The sequence below is a fragment of the Rhinopithecus roxellana genome, chromosome 11 (genome assembly GCF_007565055.1).
Source record: "Rhinopithecus roxellana isolate Shanxi Qingling chromosome 11, ASM756505v1, whole genome shotgun sequence".
Lineage (NCBI taxonomy): Eukaryota > Metazoa > Chordata > Mammalia > Primates > Cercopithecidae > Rhinopithecus > Rhinopithecus roxellana.
This window is the reverse complement of record NC_044559.1, coordinates 132,161,810-132,184,033: the sequence shown is the minus strand read 5'-3', so window position 1 is coordinate 132,184,033 and position 22,224 is coordinate 132,161,810. Positions and strand designations below refer to the sequence as shown.

At 37.0% G+C, this 22,224-nt stretch overlaps 1 protein-coding gene across 7 annotated transcripts in view; it reads right to left on the bottom strand.

Moving 5' to 3' along the window:
- Positions 1-937: 937 nt before the first annotated feature.
- PPP3CB (protein phosphatase 3 catalytic subunit beta) overlaps positions 938-22,224 on the bottom strand; it is a 62,357-nt gene continuing 41,070 nt past the window's right edge. For 2 of the 7 annotated variants that reach the window (XM_010373095.2, XM_030940366.1), the window contains exons 10-14: positions 18,903-18,980; positions 10,562-10,646; positions 8,788-8,885; positions 3,997-4,026; positions 938-2,553 (exon numbers count right to left, since the gene is read on the bottom strand). In XM_010373095.2, the coding sequence (XP_010371397.2) occupies positions 2,375-2,553; positions 3,997-4,026; positions 8,788-8,885; positions 10,562-10,646; positions 18,903-18,980 (470 nt within the window). In that variant the 3' untranslated portion in view covers positions 938-2,374. The remainder of the gene's footprint in view (positions 2,554-3,996; positions 4,027-8,787; positions 8,886-10,561; positions 10,647-18,902; positions 18,981-22,224) is intronic. The other 5 variants (XM_010373096.2, XM_010373097.2, XM_010373099.2 and 2 more) reach the window with 5 other exon arrangements.

Genomic DNA, 22,224 nt, shown 5'->3' with positions numbered 1-22,224 from the left:
CCCACAAGGCGGAGGCTGCAATGAGTTGAGATCATGCCACTGCATTCCAGCCTAGGTGACAGAGCGAGACTCCGTCTCAAAAAAAAAAAAAAAAAAAAAGAAAAAGAAAAAGAAAAAACAAAACTATTTGAGAAGTTCTGTGTTACCTGGAATTAGGCAAGTACGTGTGTGTGTGTGTGCACACACACTTGCCTAATATATTTACATGTATATATTTTGTTTATTTTTAAGGGATGGGGTCTCACTCTGTCACCCATGCTGGAGTACAGTGGTACAATCATAGCTCAACACACAGCCTGCAACCATGAGCTCCTAGGCTCAAGCAATCCTCTGTCAGCCTCCCAAAGTGTTTGGATTACAGGCATGAGCCACTGTGCCCTGCCTATATTTTGACTTAATGTTTTATAATGTATCTCATTGTAATTATTGTTGAGAACTGTAATTCAAGTTATTGTATTATATTATTATATAATTTTGAGCAATATCCTAATATCCCTCAATGTGCAAAATCCTATACTTACTTTGATTATGACAAAGAAGAAAGGAGTAAGATAGGAAAATGCAATTATCACTAATATTTTTTCTTGTTGTTAGAACACCCAGTAAATTTGCAACACCACTATAACAAAATTCTAGACAATAACATATTTTCTTTCAATTAAAAGATAATAAACAGTGATCTTAAATATTAGATTTAGGAGGCCTATAGTAGGCATTCAAAGTCCTCTAATACTCAGTTACTAACGCTCATGTAAAACAAGTATATAACAAAAGTTTTTTTAAGGCAAAATTTATAAAGAATTTAATTAATCAAATCACCATGAACTATCCACGAGATAATCTCCGGAGGATATCCCAGCTCTAGTAACAGGATTCTCTGATTTGCATCAAAAGGCCAAATCAGACTGCATCTTCCAAATAAAACCCAACACAGAGATAGGAGCAGCGGCCCATGCATGGAATTTATTGTGTGCTACTGTTTATAAAATACTCGAATAGTCCTGCACATGCATAATATTTCCAACTTAGACAGGAGACCATACAGGGTGCACTTTCTGGCAAACAAAACAATAGATGGTTCCGCTGCCTGGAGCTCTGAGTTGTATTCCAGGGCATGAGGGAAGCAGGCCACCAAAGTAAAGGGAAATACCAAACTACAGTGGCAATCAATACAGGTCAATAATTGTGAAAAATTAGCACATGGTTCCATTTAGTTTAACCAAGCAGTTCAGTAACTATCAAAAGAAAAGTTTCAACATGCAGTCTTGACTTTTATGCTTCCACTAACATCTGAATGATTGAACAGAACCATTGCTTCTAGGCTGCATTGCTTAATCAAAAACACTTCCAGAACATTTTAAAATTTCCTTCGCATTAAAACATAAAAATGATAGAAAGCCAGCAGCAAATCACCCTGGTGGCTATTTAAGCAACTTGAGTACTCACAATAAACTAAAATTTCTCATAACATCTAGGTAACCTATACATGTCGTACCTGTACATCATAGGTCTATATATTAAATATTTGCAAAATGAAAACATGCATACACAAAATACATCAAGTTTTACAGACATGATTTGAATTAAAATTTACTTTGACAATGTACAAACTTCTTTTAAAGTACCTTAAATGAGTAATTCTGTAATTCTTCATAATTTTGAAATTTAGAGGTTTTCTTCTTAAATATCTGGGGTGTAAATCTTAAAAGATCTGGGCAAAAAAGATTCTAAATTAGTTTTTGGATTTGTGTTCAAGTAAGAGAGCCTGCCTAGAAATAGGATATGCATTCATAATTAAAAAATACCAAGACTATGTTACAGAATTAGCCACATTTAAGAACTATAGACCTGAGGTCAACATTTTGTATAAATGCCAACTGGGTTTCTCGGCATTTTGCTCACAATTCAAAATACAGCTAGTAACCTCAGAAATGTATTTTAAGACCATGCTAATTCATCCTTTAAAGACATTTCATGGAAAAAGAAAAGTCCACATTAGCTCTTAGGATTGCATTTGAAATCCTGATTGAAAAACAAAATCTAATTCTACTGAAGGGGAAAAGAAATCTGATTTGTAAACTTAAATGTGTGAACCACAAGCATAAAATGGAGGTGTGGATGCCCTCCACTGGAAATTGCCCCAAGCCCCTTGCTCACTGCTCTCCACCTTGGCAGCGATGACCCAATCTTATCAGATAGCACATGTCCCAGGGCCCTCAAGCCTCCATCCAGGAAGGGGGCTGGGGTCTCAGAAGCACAATGGTTTCTTCAGAGGGACTGTGACATTTACAGTCAGCTTGGCCGACCCCTCCAGCTCCTCGGGTGATCTGTCCATTTGGGGCCCGAGATGTGAGAGTCCCTGGGAAGTCGTGGGTCACTGGGCAGTATGGTTGCCCGTCCCGTGGTTCTCAGTGGCATGTGCGGTGTTCAGAGAATTGAAACCATCTTGCTGTACAGCATCTTTCCGAGGTGGCATTCTCTCATTGATCCTATCCAAACCCTTTGCCTCTTCAAAACTGCAGATTCTATGTGGTGGAGAGAATCCTCGTATTGCTTAACAAAATGCAAATTTGATAAGTCAGTAATTGAAAAACATTTCTGAGATTTCAAAACATAATTAATGATTTTTAAGAAGAAAGAAATTAGTAGCTGTAAGTAGCAACACTTAAATCTTACTTTAACTGAATCCTATCCTCATTTCAGTCTTCCCTTAAAATGTGAAATGTTTAAACCTAAATATAAACATGATAGCTTCACAGGTGACAAGTGTTAGCAAAGCCTTCCAAAAAATAAAAATCCAAAAAAATGTTAACCCTCTTCTGCCCCCAAAACTAACCTCCAGGCAATGGTCTCAGGGTCTGTCTGACTTCTACTATACCAATTATCTCCTACATTAGTCCCTAAGATCACCGGTGACTATAACAGTAAGGCAGCAACGAGAGTAGGGGCAAGTGAGGAGGCTAAACAAGGTTAATCCTCAATATACAAATCTGTACCAAGAGCTTGGGAGGAGAAAGAGGTAAAGAAAGGTAAAATATAGTATATCAGAACTATCTTGGAGGTCAAGATCAGCCCATCACCACCAATTAAAAAGGTGGGAAGTGCCTCCAAGAGTTAGATCTGTGTATGGCTGATAGCAAAAAAGTATTTATAATCTCTTATTTTAGGAGACGTTTTCCTTAATTCACTGGCCATACTTTACAATCTTCGGAAACTCAAATCAAAATAAATGGCAATTCTCCACCAATTGTATGGTTTCTCATTCACTTCATCTAGAACAATGCATCCTCCATTATTAACATGTTCACAGAAAATATTTTCAAACCACTAGTTATAATCTGGTTACTTAATATCTGCAATCCCTAGGACTTAGTCTGGCACATGAACCAAACAAATGGCTGGGGCTGCAAACACTGAGGAATGTGAAATACCAAGCCAACACATGATATGTATGAACATAATCTTATCCATAAACTATAGCCCAAACTGCAGCCAAAAAAAAAAAAGAAAAGAAAATCATTATAGTGACAGTTCCTGTATTCTCAGCCAGGCACACTACTGGATATGAGTAAAAAACTCACACCTATATCTAGAGGAGGTTTCACTTAAAGAAAAAAATCTGAGTAGCATAGAATCATGCAAAATATGGAACAGATCTCTATTTGCAGGTCTGTTTGGCAATTTCCATTAAAACAGGCAACTTTATAAAGCTATACTGTATAGCATAATATGCTATACTCTAAATAAATCAGAAACATTCTGATTGCATATTACACTGGAAAAAAGAAAAAGACTGTCACCATAGACATCAGCCCTTCTGATTTAAGAATGAAAAATTAAAAAAAAGAGGGCTGCAAGGCTTCTAAACTTGATGAATCAGTGAGTCTGATTCATCTTGGGCTGTAAAAACTAGGAGTAAAACACACCCACAGGACATTCTCTGATGCCCACCCACACACCACAGATCTCTGCCCAGCACAAGGACTCTGATCATACCTTTTTCAGCCTCAATAGCCTCAACTGTGGCTGTACAGAAGTGAGCAGAGGCATGCAAAATGAATGAGAGAGATGAGAAGGGTCATATTGTACAGCAGAAAAGGCAATGATCACTTAAAATATCACAGTATCCCATACTACATCATTATTTACAATTTAACATAAATAGTACCCAAATTAGAGAGCCCCATCCAAACCCCCAATTCCTGACACAGCACAGTTTACACACAGCACTATGACAACATCACTCAGAGCACAGAACACATAAACCTACTGTAAACAGACACCTCAGCACCCATGCAAATGCACTCCAGTATTAATTACCCATCTTGAATCAGTAATTTGATGGCCTTAGAATTTTCCATAATGTTTATTATATCACATCCATCACAATCACAGGAAAATGCTCTAGAGTGAAATTATAATAGAATTGTAGCAGAAAAGCAAACAAAAAAGTCTTTTCTTTCATGTCAGTGAGAACAATACTCATTACCAGTTGGTTCCCTAAGACATAAACTAGAAGGGGTCAGCAATGCTTTACCTGTCACTTCTAATTTATAAGGCAAAACATAAGCCGCAAGGGCTGATATGACTGCAGTGAAATTTAAGGGCAGTAAACTTGGTGAATTACTCTAAGTAGAACAGTTCTGTGGCTCTGTTCTTTGTGGGGGACCTGAAAGGGCTTCTCCTGTCTACTAGGAACTTCCTTTCTATTCTAGTACTGATGTTCCAAATACCTACAGATATTAACATCTATAGCCTTAAAAAATTCCATTTATACTGACACAGTTTATCATGAACTCAAATTTGCCTCAGGAAGACTACTGAGCATCTTTTCAAACTCATCTACCAATTAAAGAGACATTAAGGAGTGGAAGTGAGGTCTTACAGGCATAAATTCTAATTATTTCATGATACAGACACATAGGTCATATTATAAATAAGAAACACATTCTTGGTATAGTGTGTCACTGGTCCATTTAGAGAATTTCAACATAATTAGTCAAACATTTTATAGTCAAAGATTCTTTTTTTCGCTCATTTCTGGGTTTGAACTGTATAAAGAGCTCACACTGAGGACCAGGACCTAAGATAGCAGACAACAATACTGGCTTACAATATTGTCCATTCCCCCTATTACTCAGAATATTTGTAAAAGTAATGCCCTTGTCTCTTCTATTTTGCTTCTTCTGCAATAAGGCCAATTAGAATAATTATTCCTGAAGTGACCTTTTACCAATTAACATGATTTTGAAATAATTTTATCCAAAGCAATTATTAATGTACAAGAAACTGATGAATCTAAGGTATTAAAGTGTACTAAGTTAGAAAATGTTGATCTTAACCAGACAGTAAAGTGAATTGGGGATCCAAAAGAATTAGGATGAACACTGAATAAAGGAAGAGTTAATTTTCCTTAACTGTTAAACTACATTACAAATCGGGCAGGGCATGGAGGATCATGCCTATAATCCCAGCACTCTGGATGGCCGAGGCAGAAGGATCCCTTGAGCATTTGAGCCCAGCCTGGGCAACACATAAAGAGACCTCATCTCTCCCCCCAGAAAGTTTTAAAAATTAGCCGGGAATGGTGGTGTGCATATGTAGTCCCAGCTACTCGGGAAGCTGAAGCAGGAAGATCGATCACTTGAGCCCAGATCTGCTAATTGCAAAACTCTATCTGAAAGGCACTATTACTCCACTATTTGTTTTCAGTTATATAGGGCATCTTGACATGGCCTTAATAAGTTTGAGCATAGTGCTATCTCAAACTGTGTTCCTCAGTACTACACAGGATAAATGACCAAGAGGAATTTGGTATTACTAAAATAGAATTGGCCACATATATTTCCCATATAGATCCTGGTGAAGGTAGCATTACAGTGCTAGCTCCCATTCAAATTCCCCAGAAAGAAAACATACATAAAATAAATATGAACAGAAAATCCACCTCCAATAGAGTTGTACAGTTTGTAAAAACACTCAAGTAACATCATGTGTAAATTAACTTTTAAAGTTTTTGAAAACACAATTTTTATTTTCTGACAGGCACAAGGTCTTAGAATTAAAATTTTTTCTTTTGCAATACCTCTCAGTTATACACACTAACATCAGGGAACATACCTACTAAAATTTAAAATGTAGGATAACTTTTTAAAAAATAATCACAAAAATGCAGCTTTTGTATGACTTTTGTTACTTGTTTCAAAGCGGATTTATCTTATCCTAGGAAAATAATTTCAACCAAATGCCCAAACCACACTATCAAGAGCTAGCAAAACTAGAAGCTATTTAGTTTAAGGGGTCCCAAATTAGACCCCTTAAACTCAATTCCTTCCAGTAATTTAGTCCATGCTGAGAATAGAGAGTTCCTCCAGCAAAGCTGTCTTTTCAAACCTCCCCTGCAGTTGAGGGTGGTTTCAAAGTTGAAGGAATGAGCTTCAAGCCGTGCGCAAATTAAGAATAAACAGAAGTGCTGAGCTGTCAACAAAGCATGTAATTAGCAGGTGCTAAATGTGAAATCTGAAAGCAAGGTTTGCTGTGGATACAATATAAAAGTAATGTTATATCCAAGGATAATTGAGAGATGACTATAGTGTAGATTGATTTAAGTATGATACCCTTTTGGTTTTATTTTTCTTTTCTGAACAAAGAAGAATATAATATTTTTGAAGCTATTAAAGTTCCTCCTTTTCTATTAACATTTTTACTAGTTTTATCAAATGTTTAAGATCTTCTTGTTTTAATATACATTCATAAAATTCTTTTTAGTTCAGGGATTTTTCTACTGTTTACAATATAATAAGAAAAATGGAGGGCAAGGAATGTAAGCAAATCAAAGCAGGTTTTTTTAAAAAAGAAAATCAAAAAAGAAACCTCATTCAGAATGAAAAGTTATAACTATAATTTCAAAACACAGTGTACTTTTCAGATATACCAGTGGTGGTAGTGAACAATACAATGACATTTAAAATAGAACATGTATAGGCTACAAGTAAAAATTGTTTACAGGAGAAATTTTTTTTTTACTAAAAAGCAATCATTGGCCAGGCATAGTGGCTCACACCTATAATCCCAGCACTTTGGGAGGCTGAGGTCAGAAGACTGCTTGAGCCCAGGAGTTTGAGACCAGCCTGGGCAATACAAAAATATAAAAAAATAAAAAATACAAAAAATACAAAAAATTAGCTGGCTGTGGTGGCGTGTGCCTATGGTCTCAGCTACTCGGGAGGCTGAAATGGAAGGATTGCTTGAGCCCAGGAAGTTGAGGCTGCATTGCACTCCAGTCTGGGTGACAGAGCAAGAAACCAGACCCTGTCTCTCTCTCTCACACACACACACGTACACATGCACAAAAAAGAGAGAGAGAGAGAGAGAGAGAGAGAGAAAGACAGAGAAAGAAGAGAGGAGAGGAGAGGAGAGGAGAGAGCACTTATTATGGAACCAAATGAAATGAAACTGTGAAGTCAAATGTAAATTCATTCAAAATGTTAAAACTGCCTATCTTTTTCTCTCTAAAAAAGTCACGAATTACAACACCAAAAAGAAACTTAATTACGACTAAGGAAAACATCAGATCTGTTGCTATTTTAATAGACAATGACCCTTAGAGGGCTGTCAAAAGTGGCTACAAGAAATTCAGGCTTTTCCACCTCATGTATTTTTGCTTTCCAACCACAGGAAAAGAAATCTAGACTGAATTACTGTGTATGGTCACTAATACTCACATCACTCTCTTCTATTTAATCTGTAATGGGCTTTTAAAAAGTTAACCCAGTATTTACACAAATATTTACGCCAAAAAAAAAAGTTTTTTTAAGTATAAAATATTCAATGAGCCAGATTACAGGAATGCTTTACGTATAATTCTTTTTATTTTCATGCAAAATAAAGGCACACTTAATAACACCCTTTCAATTTTGACTTACAGGATTTAAATTCAACCCCTTATAACAATGACTTAATATCTAATGTTACATTCATGTTCAGAATGCACAAAGTGCAGCAACAAATGCAGCAAACCTCAAAACAAGGTGCTACAAAGCTGCTTCTACATTGAAAGACAGACAAGTGTCTGATGGAGTAATTTAATTGAACATACTTTTACAGACATACAGCTAACCTAAAGAAAGACAGACAGATTTAGGAAAGCAGCTATATCTGCAGAGGAAGGAAACAGCATGTTACAGACAGTTAATTATACATAGAACATTTGACAAACACCACAGAAAACAAACTTTGGCATCATTTACCAGGGTACAAAACCTTGCACAAGTCTTTTGGTAACTGAAGTGCATAAATAATGTTCTGGGGCCTAAGCAGGTAGTTAACTCTAAATTAAGTAGTTTTAAATATAAGCATAGTCTAATACAATGACATAAATTTAAAAAATTAAAAATAAGAAACTTGGAATTACATTTCCATTTTAGTAACAGGAATATCCCTGATTCACATTCTGAAACTGGGGCTTTTAAAAGAAAAGGGTGAATTAGACAAATGAATAAATAAATATTTCAGACATTATGATATGAGCTGCTCCCATATCATTTCATGAAAAGCTGAGGAACTGACCATTATTTTCAATTGAAAGGAATGCCCACTCTATCAGTTTTCTGCCCTGATCAGGTATTAATGAGACACTAGCTAATACAGTACCCTGTCTAGGTCAGCTGCTGAGACAGGAACTAAAAAACAGAAGGAATTCCCTGCATGCATTATGTGAATTGTTAGCAAAAGAGTGATGTGTGCCCCAGTCCATCTGAGGCACAGCAAGTTGCATAACATCATTACCACTTTGCAGGGTCTGCCGTCCTCCAGCTAACACTCCACTAGGCAACATCCCTGTGGGAGTCAGGCCCTTGAGTGTCAGCACACTTTCACTCTCCTCCCTATAGCAGAGAGATATAACAAATATCAGATACTTCCAACAAGTACTTAATTTAAAAGAAGACACAGGGTCTAGATATAGGCCATATATAAAATTTATGACATTCATTGCTATTACCATATTTTCCTCAATTTTGAGACATTAATTTTTCTATATTTTAAGTGTTTCAGGTATGAGGGTGTGCCTTACAATTGAGGCATATATTATTTTTCCTGAAAAACTTTATTAAGTATGTGATAAGATTCATCAAGGGGCATCATACTATTGAGAAAATATGGTATTTCATATACTCTGAAGTTCAAATGTCTGATGTAGTCAGTTTTGCTAACAAATTTTTAAAGACTGATATATTCATTTGTACCCTTAAACCTGGTCTTCCTGAATTAACCTCAGGGAAGGCAATTTATGGCTCCAGCACAAGGGACTTCCTATATGGATGAACAAGTTCATCAAGAATACTCTAAAAAGTATCCCCTCCTTCTTATACTGCTCTAATTTTCAAGGTGTAAATTTAGTGCTATCACAAAAGTAAAAGAGATACCAAAGATGAGCAATAATAATCACCAGAGTCAAAAATCTTAGCTTCAAAGGGACTTGCGTTCCCATCTTCAATATACAAATATATAATTAACTTATTTTTCTTTTTGAGACAAGGTCTCACTCCGTCACCCAGGCTGGAGTGCAGTGGTGCAATCACAGCTCACTACTGACAACTTCCTGGGGCTCAGGCGATCCTCCCATCTCAGCCTCCCGAGTACCTGGGACCACAGGTGCACGCCACTAGGCCCAGCTAATTTTTGTATTCTTTTTTGTAGAGATGGGGTTTTGCCATGTTTCCTAGCCTGGTCGTGAACTCCTAAGCTCAAGCATCTGCCCACTTCGGCCTCCCAAAGTGCTGGGATTACAGGCATGAGCCACTGCACCCGGCCTAAGGGCCTAAGTAACTTTTTTTTTTTTTTCTGAGATGGAGTCTCTCTGTCACCCAGGCTGGAGTGCAGTGGTGTGATCTCAGCTCACTGCAACCTCCACTTCCCAAGTTCAAGCAATTCTCCTGCCTCAGCCTCCGAGTAGCTGGGACTGACTACAGGCATGCACCACCATGCCCAGCTAATTTTTGTATTTTTAGTAGAGACGGGGTTTCACCATGTTGGCCAGGATGGTCTCAGTCTCTTGACCTCGTGATCCACCTCCCTTGGCCTCCCAAAGTGCTGGGATTACAGGCGTGAGCCACTGTGCCTGGCCGGGCCTAAGTAACTTCTATATAGGAAGAATGATACCCTGTTGCTTTTTTTTTTTTTTTTTTGAGACAGAGTCTTGCTCTGTCTCCCAGGCTGGTGTGCAGTGGTGCAATCTCGGCTCACCACAACCTCTGCCTCCTGGATTCAAGCAATTCTCGTGCCTCAACTTCCCGAGTAGCTGGGATTACAGGTGCATGCCACCACGCCCGGTTAATTTTTGTATTTTCAGTAGAGACGGGGATTCGCCATGTTGGCCAGGCTGGTCTCAAACTCCTGACCTCAGGTGATCTGCCTGCCTTGGCATCCCAAAATGCTGAGATTACAGGAGTATGCCACCACATCCGGCCCCATGTTGCTTTTAGATGCAGGACAATGCTTGTAACAAGGTACAATAAACGTAATTCCTGCAAAACAAATAATCAAGAAAAGACATCATTACCTGAGAACAGAGAAGACTCTTGCCATCTTGCCAATTGCTCGAATTTTGTTTCTTATGATTTCTTTCCGGGCTGCAGCTGAACCTACTTTCAATGGAATAAATAGAGAGAAAAAGCTCAAGTTTAGGGCATGCATGCTTACAATATGCTATAAGCCTGTTCCACACTCATCTAAACCAATACCAAGGCCCCTGCCACCAGCTTACATGGAGGGGACTAGATGAACTCATGCTAAAAAATGTCTTGCTCTCTCAATATTTAGCTCAGCATTGGTCTAATACTGGGGTCTGATAAATGTAGAAATAAAAAGTAATCCACAAACTTTAATATTTCACTAGACTGGCTAATCAGTAAAACAGCAATTGGGGCAAAAAAAAAAAAAAAAAAAAAAAAGCAAACTTGAGCCCAACTTGTATTACAAACCAGAGGGCAAAAACTGATAATAATCCTATAGTTTCTGTTTAATTTTCATGACAGCCTATGGCATGCAGACTAACAGACAAGAATTTATAACAGTCCTGTAGTCTTATTTAACTATCACAAAGTATTTGACATGCAGGCTGTCAGAATAAGCTTCTTTGGTTTGAGTTGGTCTAAAATTAATGGCATGAAGGAGCTACTGTGCAGGTAATCCTGAACTAAGGGCCATACCTGCATTTCAACAATTCACATCTTAACCTAATGTACTAGGTATTCCTAAGGTCATGCAAATATATACAATCTTTTACATCTCTAGGTGAGTATGACATAAGCAGTGAGAAAAACATGGCTAAAGGATCACTACTGCTTCATCTCTAAAGGGTTAGCTGTTCTATCTATGACTGATGTAGAAGAGAATAAACCAAAACAACTAAATCCTTGGCTGAAAAATGACTCAAAGGTTTTATCTTCCTTCCCTTGACCTCCAGAAAGAACAACATCAATCTCAGTCCTGTTATTTCATTTACAGCAACTAGAATCACTCTGGACCCAAAAGTGTGGTTCCTTAGAGCTGTGCTTCAACACAATGAAAACACACATGGAAGCACATGGTTGAGGAGAAGGTTAAGGAAAGGCTAAAGACACTAGTTTAAAAGGGGCCTTAGGTATATAGAGGTCTGAACAACTGTAAGTCTTCCGAGAGAGAACATCTCATTTAAAATTCAAGCAGTCCACAATTACATATAATTAAAAACTAAGATAATGACTGGACCTGACTGCAAGAAAAGAGAAAAAGAAATCCAACTTCAAAGATAGAAACAAAAGACATATTTTAGGGGGGAAAAATAGGCTCCATGACACGTTTATGATCTTCTAAAGGGTAAATATTACAAGCACTAAAGCTACAGCTTTTACAAGTCCAAAACTGTGTGGGTACCTGGGTACCATGGCACTCTAAACAGGCATTTTTAAAATACCAAAAAAAAAAAAAAAAACCCCAAAACTAAAAATTCTAAGAATCATAGAATATTAGAATTTGGAGAGACATTGGAGATACTATAAAGTGCTATCTCCTCATTTTATAGACAAAGAAACAGGTTATTAACTGACTTGCTCAAGAATAGAAGGTAAATCTGGTTCTCTTCTAATAAATTATTATAAACATTTTGTTTTAAAATTGACAGAATTTGTAAGTAGCTACACTGGGGATAAGCAGAAGGGGGTTGGAGAGGATGGCTGTAATAAGTACATTCATATTTTCAGTCTTAATTTCTGTATCTATAAAACCAAATGACATGTAAACTATACTGATATCAAATGAAAAAAACCACAGGAATATAAAAACACTGTACAAATCAGGATTTTAAATCAGTCTACAAACACATCATGCATCATATTAAAGTAAATGTCCACAGTAACATTTCTTTGGGAAATAATACAGACAATCAAACAACCCTAATCATGCAGGGAAAAGTACAAAACATTACAAATAAGCAAAAGAATGAAATTTTAAAACAGGAATGAAAAGGAGGGAAAAATATTTCCATGCACAGAAAGACAGATATCTTGGAATATGACTTCTAAAATACCAAATACTAACTCAGATAAAACTTAAATTAAATTTGCACAAGGCCCAAGAGGGCTCTGCATAGACATTACTCAATGGATATGCTAACTTACATGGACATGAGGATAACTTATGAAGTCATATTTCAAAACAATGTTACTCTGTCTGGTCTGTACCTTTTTTATTGCCATATATGAGCCGTTCTTCAGATGGAGAGTCCAGAAAAAAGGAAGTGAATGATGGAGAAAAGGTGGTTGAGACAAATAAAAAGATAGAGATTTAACTTGGCAGTGGTACTGAAGAATGAATGTAGAAAGAAAGGGAGAAAAATGAAGGCCCTCATATTTGGAAATTTGAAAAATGTAGTACTGTAGAATCTGGTGAATAAAGAGGGATGCCACTAGGTAGAACTCTAAAGATTTCTTAAAAGATATGTGCACAGAAGAAATTATGGACAGAATGACTATCATATCTGATGAAAGCAGACATAATTAGGGACAGAAAAAAAACATGTGAAAACACATAAGACTGATAAAAGACTGCTAACAACAATTGCACATTTATAGTCATACCCCTAAGGAAATGTGTCACCTGTGGAAGTATGTTAAGTAAAAGGTAATGACACAAATGAAATACAAACTCATGTGGTTCTTCAAGGACACCAACATCTGCAAAATGTGTAGTACAGTCAGAGAAATGTAGGTAACTTCATAAACTGCCTCAGTAGAAAACCTCACCCCCTCCCAACGAAGGAAAAGCTAAACCTCCCATACTCCCTAACAAGAGCACATGATTTCCTGAATCTGAATTGCAGAACTTTTGCATATACTTAGGAGCAACAGTATGTGCTTTCTGTCCCCAATCCAATCTGGGAATGTGGGGGACATCTTTTTGCAAAAATAGCAACAGATTGTTTCAAATCAAGTAATAGTTCTAAGAGTAGGCAGCTGGGATGGTTTCATTTGAGCTTTCCCTATCTTCCATTCAAATGCTGAGATAAACTATTCCATTATAGGAAATGTACTTATTTTAGTGAAACTGCAACACATATGGATTATGTACTTCCCTTTACCAAACTGAAGACAAAAGAGAAATATCTGGAAAAAATTGCATGCAACCTAAATATCACAGAAATCAGTGTTCGAAAATTCTCTTTTATGATTAACACTTCTAAAAGGGATGCTATGTGCATTTATACATTTAGTGCTAATGCAAATTTTTGTCTTAAAAATGACCCCACACACACATTAAACAATACAGAGCACCAAAGATTTACCACTTAACAATAGTCTTATGCCTTTACCTAATCTTAGCTTTTTTTTCTTGAGACTGAGTCTCACTCTGTCAACCAGGCTGGACCGCAAAGGCATGATTTCGGCTCACTGCAACCTCTGCCTCTTGAGTTTAAGCGATTCTCCTGCCTCAGCCTTCCAAGTAGCTGGGACTATGGGCGCGCACCACCACGCCCAGCTAATTTTTGTACTTTTAGTAAAGACAGGTTTTGCCATGTTGGCCAGGTTGGTCTCAAACTCCTGACCTCAGGTGATCCACCCACCTTGGCCTCCCAAAGTGCTAGGATTACAGGCGTGAGCCACCACGCCCAGCCATCTTAGCTTTAAATATACAAAAATTACTTCTTCTTTCCTGACACTCAGAAATCTCCAATCCTGCTCTCTCTTTCCCCAAAGAAAAGCTAAACCCTTATTCTGATTCCACAGCCATCCCATCAAGTTTTCTTTCTAAAGCCAGATTTCTCCCCAGACCAGACCAATTGCATAGGATGGTTCCACCATTGTGTAAGAAAAGAGGAAGGAGAGAACAGAAGGCAAGTCATTATGGTGAAAGGAAAGGAGAAAAGATGGACGGAGTTAGAGGGAAGAAATCAGGGAGTACAAATAAGGAAGGGAAATAAACCTAGTTCCAGCAGCTCTTTCCCTACCCCACTTTAAACCTTAGTATCTATCCAAATCTCCTTCTCTATCCTCCATTTCCTCAACATTCTTTATCTTCCAAACCATTCCCATTTCTCCATGCAAACTCCCAGACTCATATTCCTAAAACTTTCTTAGAGTCTCTACTCCTAATACTTGGTAGTGGAAGAGTGAAAAAAATGAGGAGTAATTGTACCTGCCCTGTTGGCAGTAAAGGGAGATCTATTTCTAATATTAAAAGCTGGAACTCAGTGTATTTTCCCATAGAAACATTGTCATAAATGGTGCTTAACAATTTTTAAAATTATTTAAGACTGGGAAAGAATTTTCATCCTCTCTATTCCCTCAGTTTCTGAATAAGAAAACCTGAGAAATTAGGTACCTTTTCTAAGATTACATAGCTAGTGAATGGTAGTGACAAGACACCTAAACCACTGATCCTTTTCATTAAACTACACTGCCTCTTTAATGATCAAATTCAATTCATCCCTGGAATGCAAGAATGATATAACAAGGGGATAAATTATCATAGTAATAGGAAAAATATTGATGATATATAAAATCTCATTAGAATATAATAAAATTTTATATTTATTTCTGGTTCAATCTCAAAACATGACTCGGTATCTTTATTCATATAAATCATAGGTACCTAAAACCAAGTACTATAATTAGACTAACAAGGAACCTTTTTTTCTTATTATTATAAGAAGAGAACTAAAGCATTATCTATCATCATTCCTATTTAACATACTATTGGCAGTACTGATAATAACTTTTAAAGCATAAAAGAAAGGTAGGGCCGGGCGCGGTGGCTCAAGCCTGTAATCCCAGCACTTTGGGAGGCCGAGACGGGCGGATCATGAGGTCAGGAGATCGAGACCATCCTGGCGAACACGGTGAAACCCCGTCTCTACTAAAAAATACAAAAAAACTAGACGGGCGAGGTGGCGGGCGCCTGTAGTCCCAGCTACTCGGGAGGCTGAGGCAGGAGAATGGCGTGAACCCGGGAGGCGGAGCTTGCAGTGAGCAGAGATCCGGCCACTGCACTCCAGCCTGGGCGACAGAGCAAGACTCCGTCTCAAAAAAAAAAAAAAAAAGAAAGGTAAAAATACAGAATATAAATAATATCAATCCCCTATAAATATTTTTAAAAGTAATAGAAAACAAATAAAAAATTATCATAGAAAATAATTCTGCTGATTCAAGTTTGTTAGATATAAGATAAACCCACGAATATATATTCTTTTATACAGATAGAAAAAAAGAGACACCAGTTGTAATAGTAATAAGAACATAAAATACAGATGTATTAATTTAACTTGAAATGACAAAATTTTTTCAAAGAAAAACTATATAATCTTAAATAGAGGAATTATGTATTAAATGAAGTAATTATAGTAAATAAAGTAATTATATATAGCAAGAGTTCTTGGTCTTAGTTTGGAAAACTACTATTTATTTTAAAAAAGAAAGAGAGAGAGAGAAAGAGAGAAAGAGAGAGAGAGAAAGAGAGAAAGAAAGAGAAAGAGAAAAGAAAGAAAAAGAAAGAATGAATGAAAGAAAGAAAGAAAGAAAGAAAGAAAGAAAGAAAGAAAGAAAGAAGGAAAGAAAGAAAAGAAAAGAAAAGAAAGATCCCAGCACTTTTTGAGAGGCTGAGGTGGGAGGACTGCTTGAGGCCAGGAGTTCAAGACCAGCCTTGGCAACATAGGGAAACCTCATCTCTTAAAAAAAAAAAATTAAAATTAAAATTAAAATTAAAAACACCTCCCTAGATTCAGATATAGAATTAACATAATATCAATTAAAACTCTCACTAAATATTTCACAGAATTTGAGAAACAGAAAACTTTCTTTAAAAATTAGGCTGTGTGCCAATAATTACTTCAATTATTAATTATCTTAATACTTACAACATTATGAAGTAGGTATTACTGTCACTTCTTTGAAGATGAGAGAAACTGAGACTCAGAAAGGTTAAGTAAGTTGTCTGATGCCACAGAGCCATTATAAGGAACTAGAATCTGAGCCCAGGTCTATTCTTACAACAAAAGTGACAGCAGAACAGGGAAACAAAATATATATTTGAAACTATTCAATGGCTGGGCATGGTGGCTCACACCTGTAATCCCAACACTTTGGGAGGCCAAGGCGGATGGATTGAGGCGGACGGATCATCTGAGGTCAGGAGTCCGAGACCAGTTTGGCCAAGATGGTGAAACCCCGTCTCTACTAAAAATACAAAAATTAGCTGGGCGTGCTTGTGGGCACCTGTAATCCCAGCTACTTGGGAAGCTGAGGCAGGAGAATCACTTGAACCAGGGAGATGGAGGTTGCAGTGAGCCAAGATTGCACTACTGCACTCTAGCCTGGGTGACAGAGCAAGACTCTGTCTCAAAAAAAAAAAAAAAAAAAAAAAAAAAAGGAAAGAATTAAAATAAGGAAAAGTATTACTCACTAAAGTTTACTATTCAAACTAAAAAATAACTGATATAAATATACTATGTCAGTTATTAACAAATGTGTAAGAATAAAAGCGCATCTCTGCCTACCACCAACAGATGGCAATGGTAGCACTTGTACACAGTTACTTTGTACTTTCAACAAATGGGCTTTCAAGTGTTTAAGAATCAAACCTGTTTGTAAGTAGAGAAATTTCTAAATAGGTTTCATTCAGATTTTACTCAAAAAGTGATCAAATGAAACAGATAGTTTACACAGTTGGAAAAACAGTAATTTTCTTCTTAGCATCATTAGAAATCAAAGAAATGTAAACTTAAGCAATTATAATTTACTACTATATAGCCATGAAGAAAATAAGTAAAAATGACCAAAATCCAATGAGGTAGTCCTGTGGAGAAATATGTCTATGGATTCCTTGCTGGGGGCACTTCATAGTGGTCCAATCCTTCTGCAAAGCAATGTGGTAGTTCACAGCTAAAACAATGAAGCTAAAAAGAGTTACAGAATTAATTCTGTAACTCTATAATTCTCTTCAATAAATTTATTCCAAGAAGGAAAATAAAAGCTATAATACAAATATGTTTATTTTACTGCTATTCATAAGGATAATTTGGAACCCAGTTGCCAAACAATGTGAGATTAACTATGAAAATTAAATTATCGTGTGTGTATATATTTTTTTTAATAGCGACAAGGAAATCTTTCCATATTGCCCAGGCTGGTCTCCAACTCCTGGGCTCAAGGGATCCTCCTGCCTTGGCCTCCCAAAGTGGTGGGATTACAGGCGTGAGCCACCACATCTGGCCAAACATTATAGTTTATCAATGGACTTAGAAATATGCAGCTATTTTTTTTTTTTTTTTTGAGGCTGAGTCTCGCTCTGTCGCCCAGGCTGGAGTACAGTGGCCGGATCTCAGCTCACTGCAAGCTCCGCCTCCCGGGTTTATGCCATTCTCCTGCCTCAGCCTCCCAAGTAGCTGGGACTACAGGCGCCCGCCACCTCGCCCGGCTAGTTTTTTGTATTTTTTAGTAGAGACGGGGTTTCACCGTGTTAGCCAGGATGGTCTCGATCTCCTGACCTCGTGATCCGCCTGTCTCGGCCTCCCAAAGTGCTGGGATTACAGGCTTGAGCCACCGCGCCCGGCCAGAAATATGCAGCTATTAAATCTTACCAATATATAGACCATGTTCAAAATATGGAAACATTGAAATATTGATTACAACTATAAAAAGTATACTAAAACAAAGATGTGAGGGGAATATGGAAGGGAATCATTTTCGGTTTATAAATTGTTTACCTTTTTATGTACTTGGGTTTTAATTAAATATTTAAATAACAAAGTTTTAAATAAAAATTTCAAAACAAAATAAAATGAATTTTTTTCTATAGTACTACTTTTTACTATAAACATGCATTAGGTACATAGGCTTGTTGGCTTACATAACAACCATGTATATAACTTTGTTTGTGTGGAAAAAATGCTTTCAGAATCTCAAACTAAATTAGCAAGTGGTCTTTTAGAACACAGCCACACTAATTTAGAAACAGTCTATTTTAGTGTCTAAAAGGAAGGAAAAGCAAAATTGGGAGTTCAGGTATGCTTTTGATACACTAAGAATATTGTTCTAATAAAACAAATAGTATTGTTATCCTCTTTTCTCTAACCAGTGTCCATATTCATCAAGAACTACATCCTTTTAATACTTCAGTTTTCCTTTCCTAATGTTCTTTCTTCCAAATTTCTCCTTTCCCAAAGTTCATCTTCTTTCCAATATTACCATAAAAAAATGAAATCACTAAAATTATTTTCAAATCTTAATATCCAAAAAAAGTAGCTTGTTACTTATCAAATAGCATACGCTGAAAGCAATGACTATTATTTGCAACATAGTGTGTACTGAGGCTAGGCAGTAAAGAAATATCATTTCACAATAAAAAAATAGTAAGATGAATAATCATACCATCAAACTGGTCTTCACCTTCAGTCATTAGTTCATCATCAGAGCAAATACTCAGAACATTTACCAACATTTCTGTCACTATTTGGAAAAAAAAGTTACATGTTAGCTGACCATATATAACTGTCTGTACATATACATAGCAACTATTTCTACAAATGGTCAAATAATGTTTAGCCCAAGAAAGCAAACACATTCTTACAGTAAGAACGATGGAAATAAAAAATGTAAAGGCTTTCAAAATGAAAGAAATTCAGTGGATAACAACTCTGAAAGAGATTCTTTATGGAACAAATTTTCAGGCCTCTCGAAAAAAAAAAAATAATTAAGCCCCATAGAGATAAAAACAGAGATGAGTAACAACTGAATGTATACATTTCAAATCTTCATTCATGGATATAGCATAATAAGAAAAAAAATCATGGCAGAGTTTTACTGGTTCCAAAAAGTCTCAGGATTTAATCTTTTTTTTTTTTTTTTTTTTTTTTTTTTTTTGGAGATGGAGTCTTGCTCTGTTGCCCAGGCTGGAGTCCAGTGGTGTGATCTCGGCTTACTGCAACCTCTGCCTCACAGGTTCAAGCAATTCTCCTGCCTCAGCCTCCCAAGGAGCTGGGATTACAGGCATGCGCCACCACGCCCAGCTAATTTTTATAATTTTTTTTTTTTTTTTTTTTTTTACTAGAGATGGGGTTTTACCATGTTGGTCAGGCTGGTCTTGAACTCCTAACCTTATGATCCACCTGCCTCGACCTCCCAAAGTGCTGGGATTACAGGCATGAGCCACTGGGCCAGGCCTTATCTTTTAAAAACTGGCTCAGCAACTCCTTTGAAATTTATTTCTAAAGATTACTAAGGACTATCTAACAATCTGAACCCTTGGCAGTTTCATAGGCTTAATCCTCTTTCACTATTCTATGTTTTTTTCCTTCTCTTTTCCCTTGGTTCCCAAGATTCTACTCTTCTGGTTTTCCCATGATTGGATCATTTTTCCCCAAAACTTTGGATATCCTCAAGATTCTCTCTGCAGTATTATTCCTCCTATATGTTCAATCACTTGGAATTTCTGTCTATTATCATATTTACAGTTTCAATTATCATCTCGTTGAAGATGATTCCAAAGTCTGTATCTCCAGTGTTAACCTCTCCTTCAGGCTCCAGATTTCCTTGCTGGTTTTATTGTCAACTGTCTTAAACCATTTGTATACTGTATGTTTCCCCTACTAGAATGAAAACTTCATGAGTGTAGGATATTGTTTAATTCACTATTATAACTTCAGAGCCTGGCACTGTGCCCTGGCACATGACAGGTACTCAATTAATAAATAAGTACACAAAATAAGAAAAATAAAAGCAAATTGCAATTAATAAATAAAAATGTCTATTGAATATTAGCAGTTAGATGTCCTGAAGGCACCTAGAAATGAACATATCCAAAACAAAATTCAATACTTCTACAAACCAATTTTTCCTGCTATAAATATACTAAAAGCACCCCACATGTCAAGTACTACACTAAAGCTCTAGGATTCAGGTATGAAAGGCACAGTCTCTACCTTCAAAAAGCTTACTAACTACCGGAGGAGATATTAAATATCAACCGCAAAAGACTGATGAAAAACATGCTATAAGTATTCAAAGATATGCAAAAGACCTGCTGGGGAAGGCAAGCCTTTTGATAGATGACATTTGAGAGGAATCATAAACTAGGAGTTTGCCAAGTGGAGAGGGCAGAAAAGGCATTCTAAACAGAAGTTAGAAAAATGATGTAGTAGTCATTTATCACAACAGAACAGAATTGAGAGTCCAGAAAGAAAACCTGATATTTAAGGTCAATTGATTTTTGACAAGGGTGCCAAAACAATTCAGTGGCTAAAGAACTGTCATTTCAACAATGGTCAACTACAAAAGAATAAAGCTGCAAATGGTCACATGCGAAAGAATAAACTGCACTCCCCCTACTGCACATGACATGCAAAAATTAACTCAAAATGGATCAAACACCATTTTAGTAAGAACTAAACCTCTCTACTTTAGTTCTTACTAAAACACCATTTTAGTAAGAACTCTTAAAAAAAAAACAGGGGTAAATCTTTATGAGCTCGGACAACAAAAACACAAGCAACAAAGGAAAAAATAAATATGACTTCGCCAAAAGTAAAAAATTTTTGAAAGAAGCCAGTCACAAAAGACCATATACCGTATGACCTTATTTACATAAAAAGTCTAGCAAAGGCAAATCTACAGAGACAGAAAGATTAGTCTTTCTGATGGTTACACAACTCTAAAAATATACTAAAACCAACTGAATTGTATACTTTAAATAGATGAATTGCATAGTATATAAATTATATTTCAATAAAGAAAGCTGTTATGTTGTATACCTTAAATATACACAATAAAATGTATTTTTTTAAAAAATTAGAAAAGTTTTGTGCTTCAAAGGACAAAAAAATCAGGCACAGAAACATGTGCCTGTAATCCCAGCTACCCGGGAGAATGAAGGAGGATCACTTGAGCCTAGGAATTTGAGAACAGCCTAGGCAAAACAAAGATCCCATCTCTAAAAAAAGAAAAAAAAAATAGCTAGTCATGGTGGGACATGCCTGTAGTCTACCTACTCAGAAGGCCGTGTGGTAAGTAAGATTGCCCGAGTCCAGGAGTTTGAGATTGTTGCAGTGAGTTACGACTGCACTCCAACATTCTAGCTGAGGTGACAGAGTAAAAGCCTAAAGGGTATTATCAAGAAAGTGAAAGTCAGCCAGGCGGGGGGGGGCTCATGCCTGTAATTCCAGCACTTTAGGAGGCTGAGCAGGCGGATCACTTGAGACCAGAAGTTTGAGATCAGCCTTACCAACATGGTGAAACCCCGTCTCTACTAAAAATACAAAAATTAGCCGGGCATGGTGGCACAAGCCTGTAATCCCAGCTACTTGGGAGGGTGAAGCAGGAGAATCACTTGAACCTGGGAGGTGGAGGTTGCAGTGAGCCAAGATGGTACCACTGCACTCCAGTCTGGGCGATAAAGTAAGACCCTGTCTCAAAAAAAAAAGAAAGAAGGAAAGTGAAAGTGGGAGAAAATTATTTGTAAATCATATATGATAAGGGACTTGCATATGGAATATATAAAAAACGGCCAGGCGCAGTGGCTCACACCTGTAATCCCAGCACTTTGGGAGGCCGAGGCGGGCGGATCACGAGGTCAGGAGATCGAGACCATCCTGGCAAACACGGTGAAACCCTGTCTCTACTAAAAACATAAAAAAATTAGCCGGGCGTGGTGGCAGGCCGCCTGTAGTCCCAGCTTCTCGGGAGGCTGAGGCAGGAG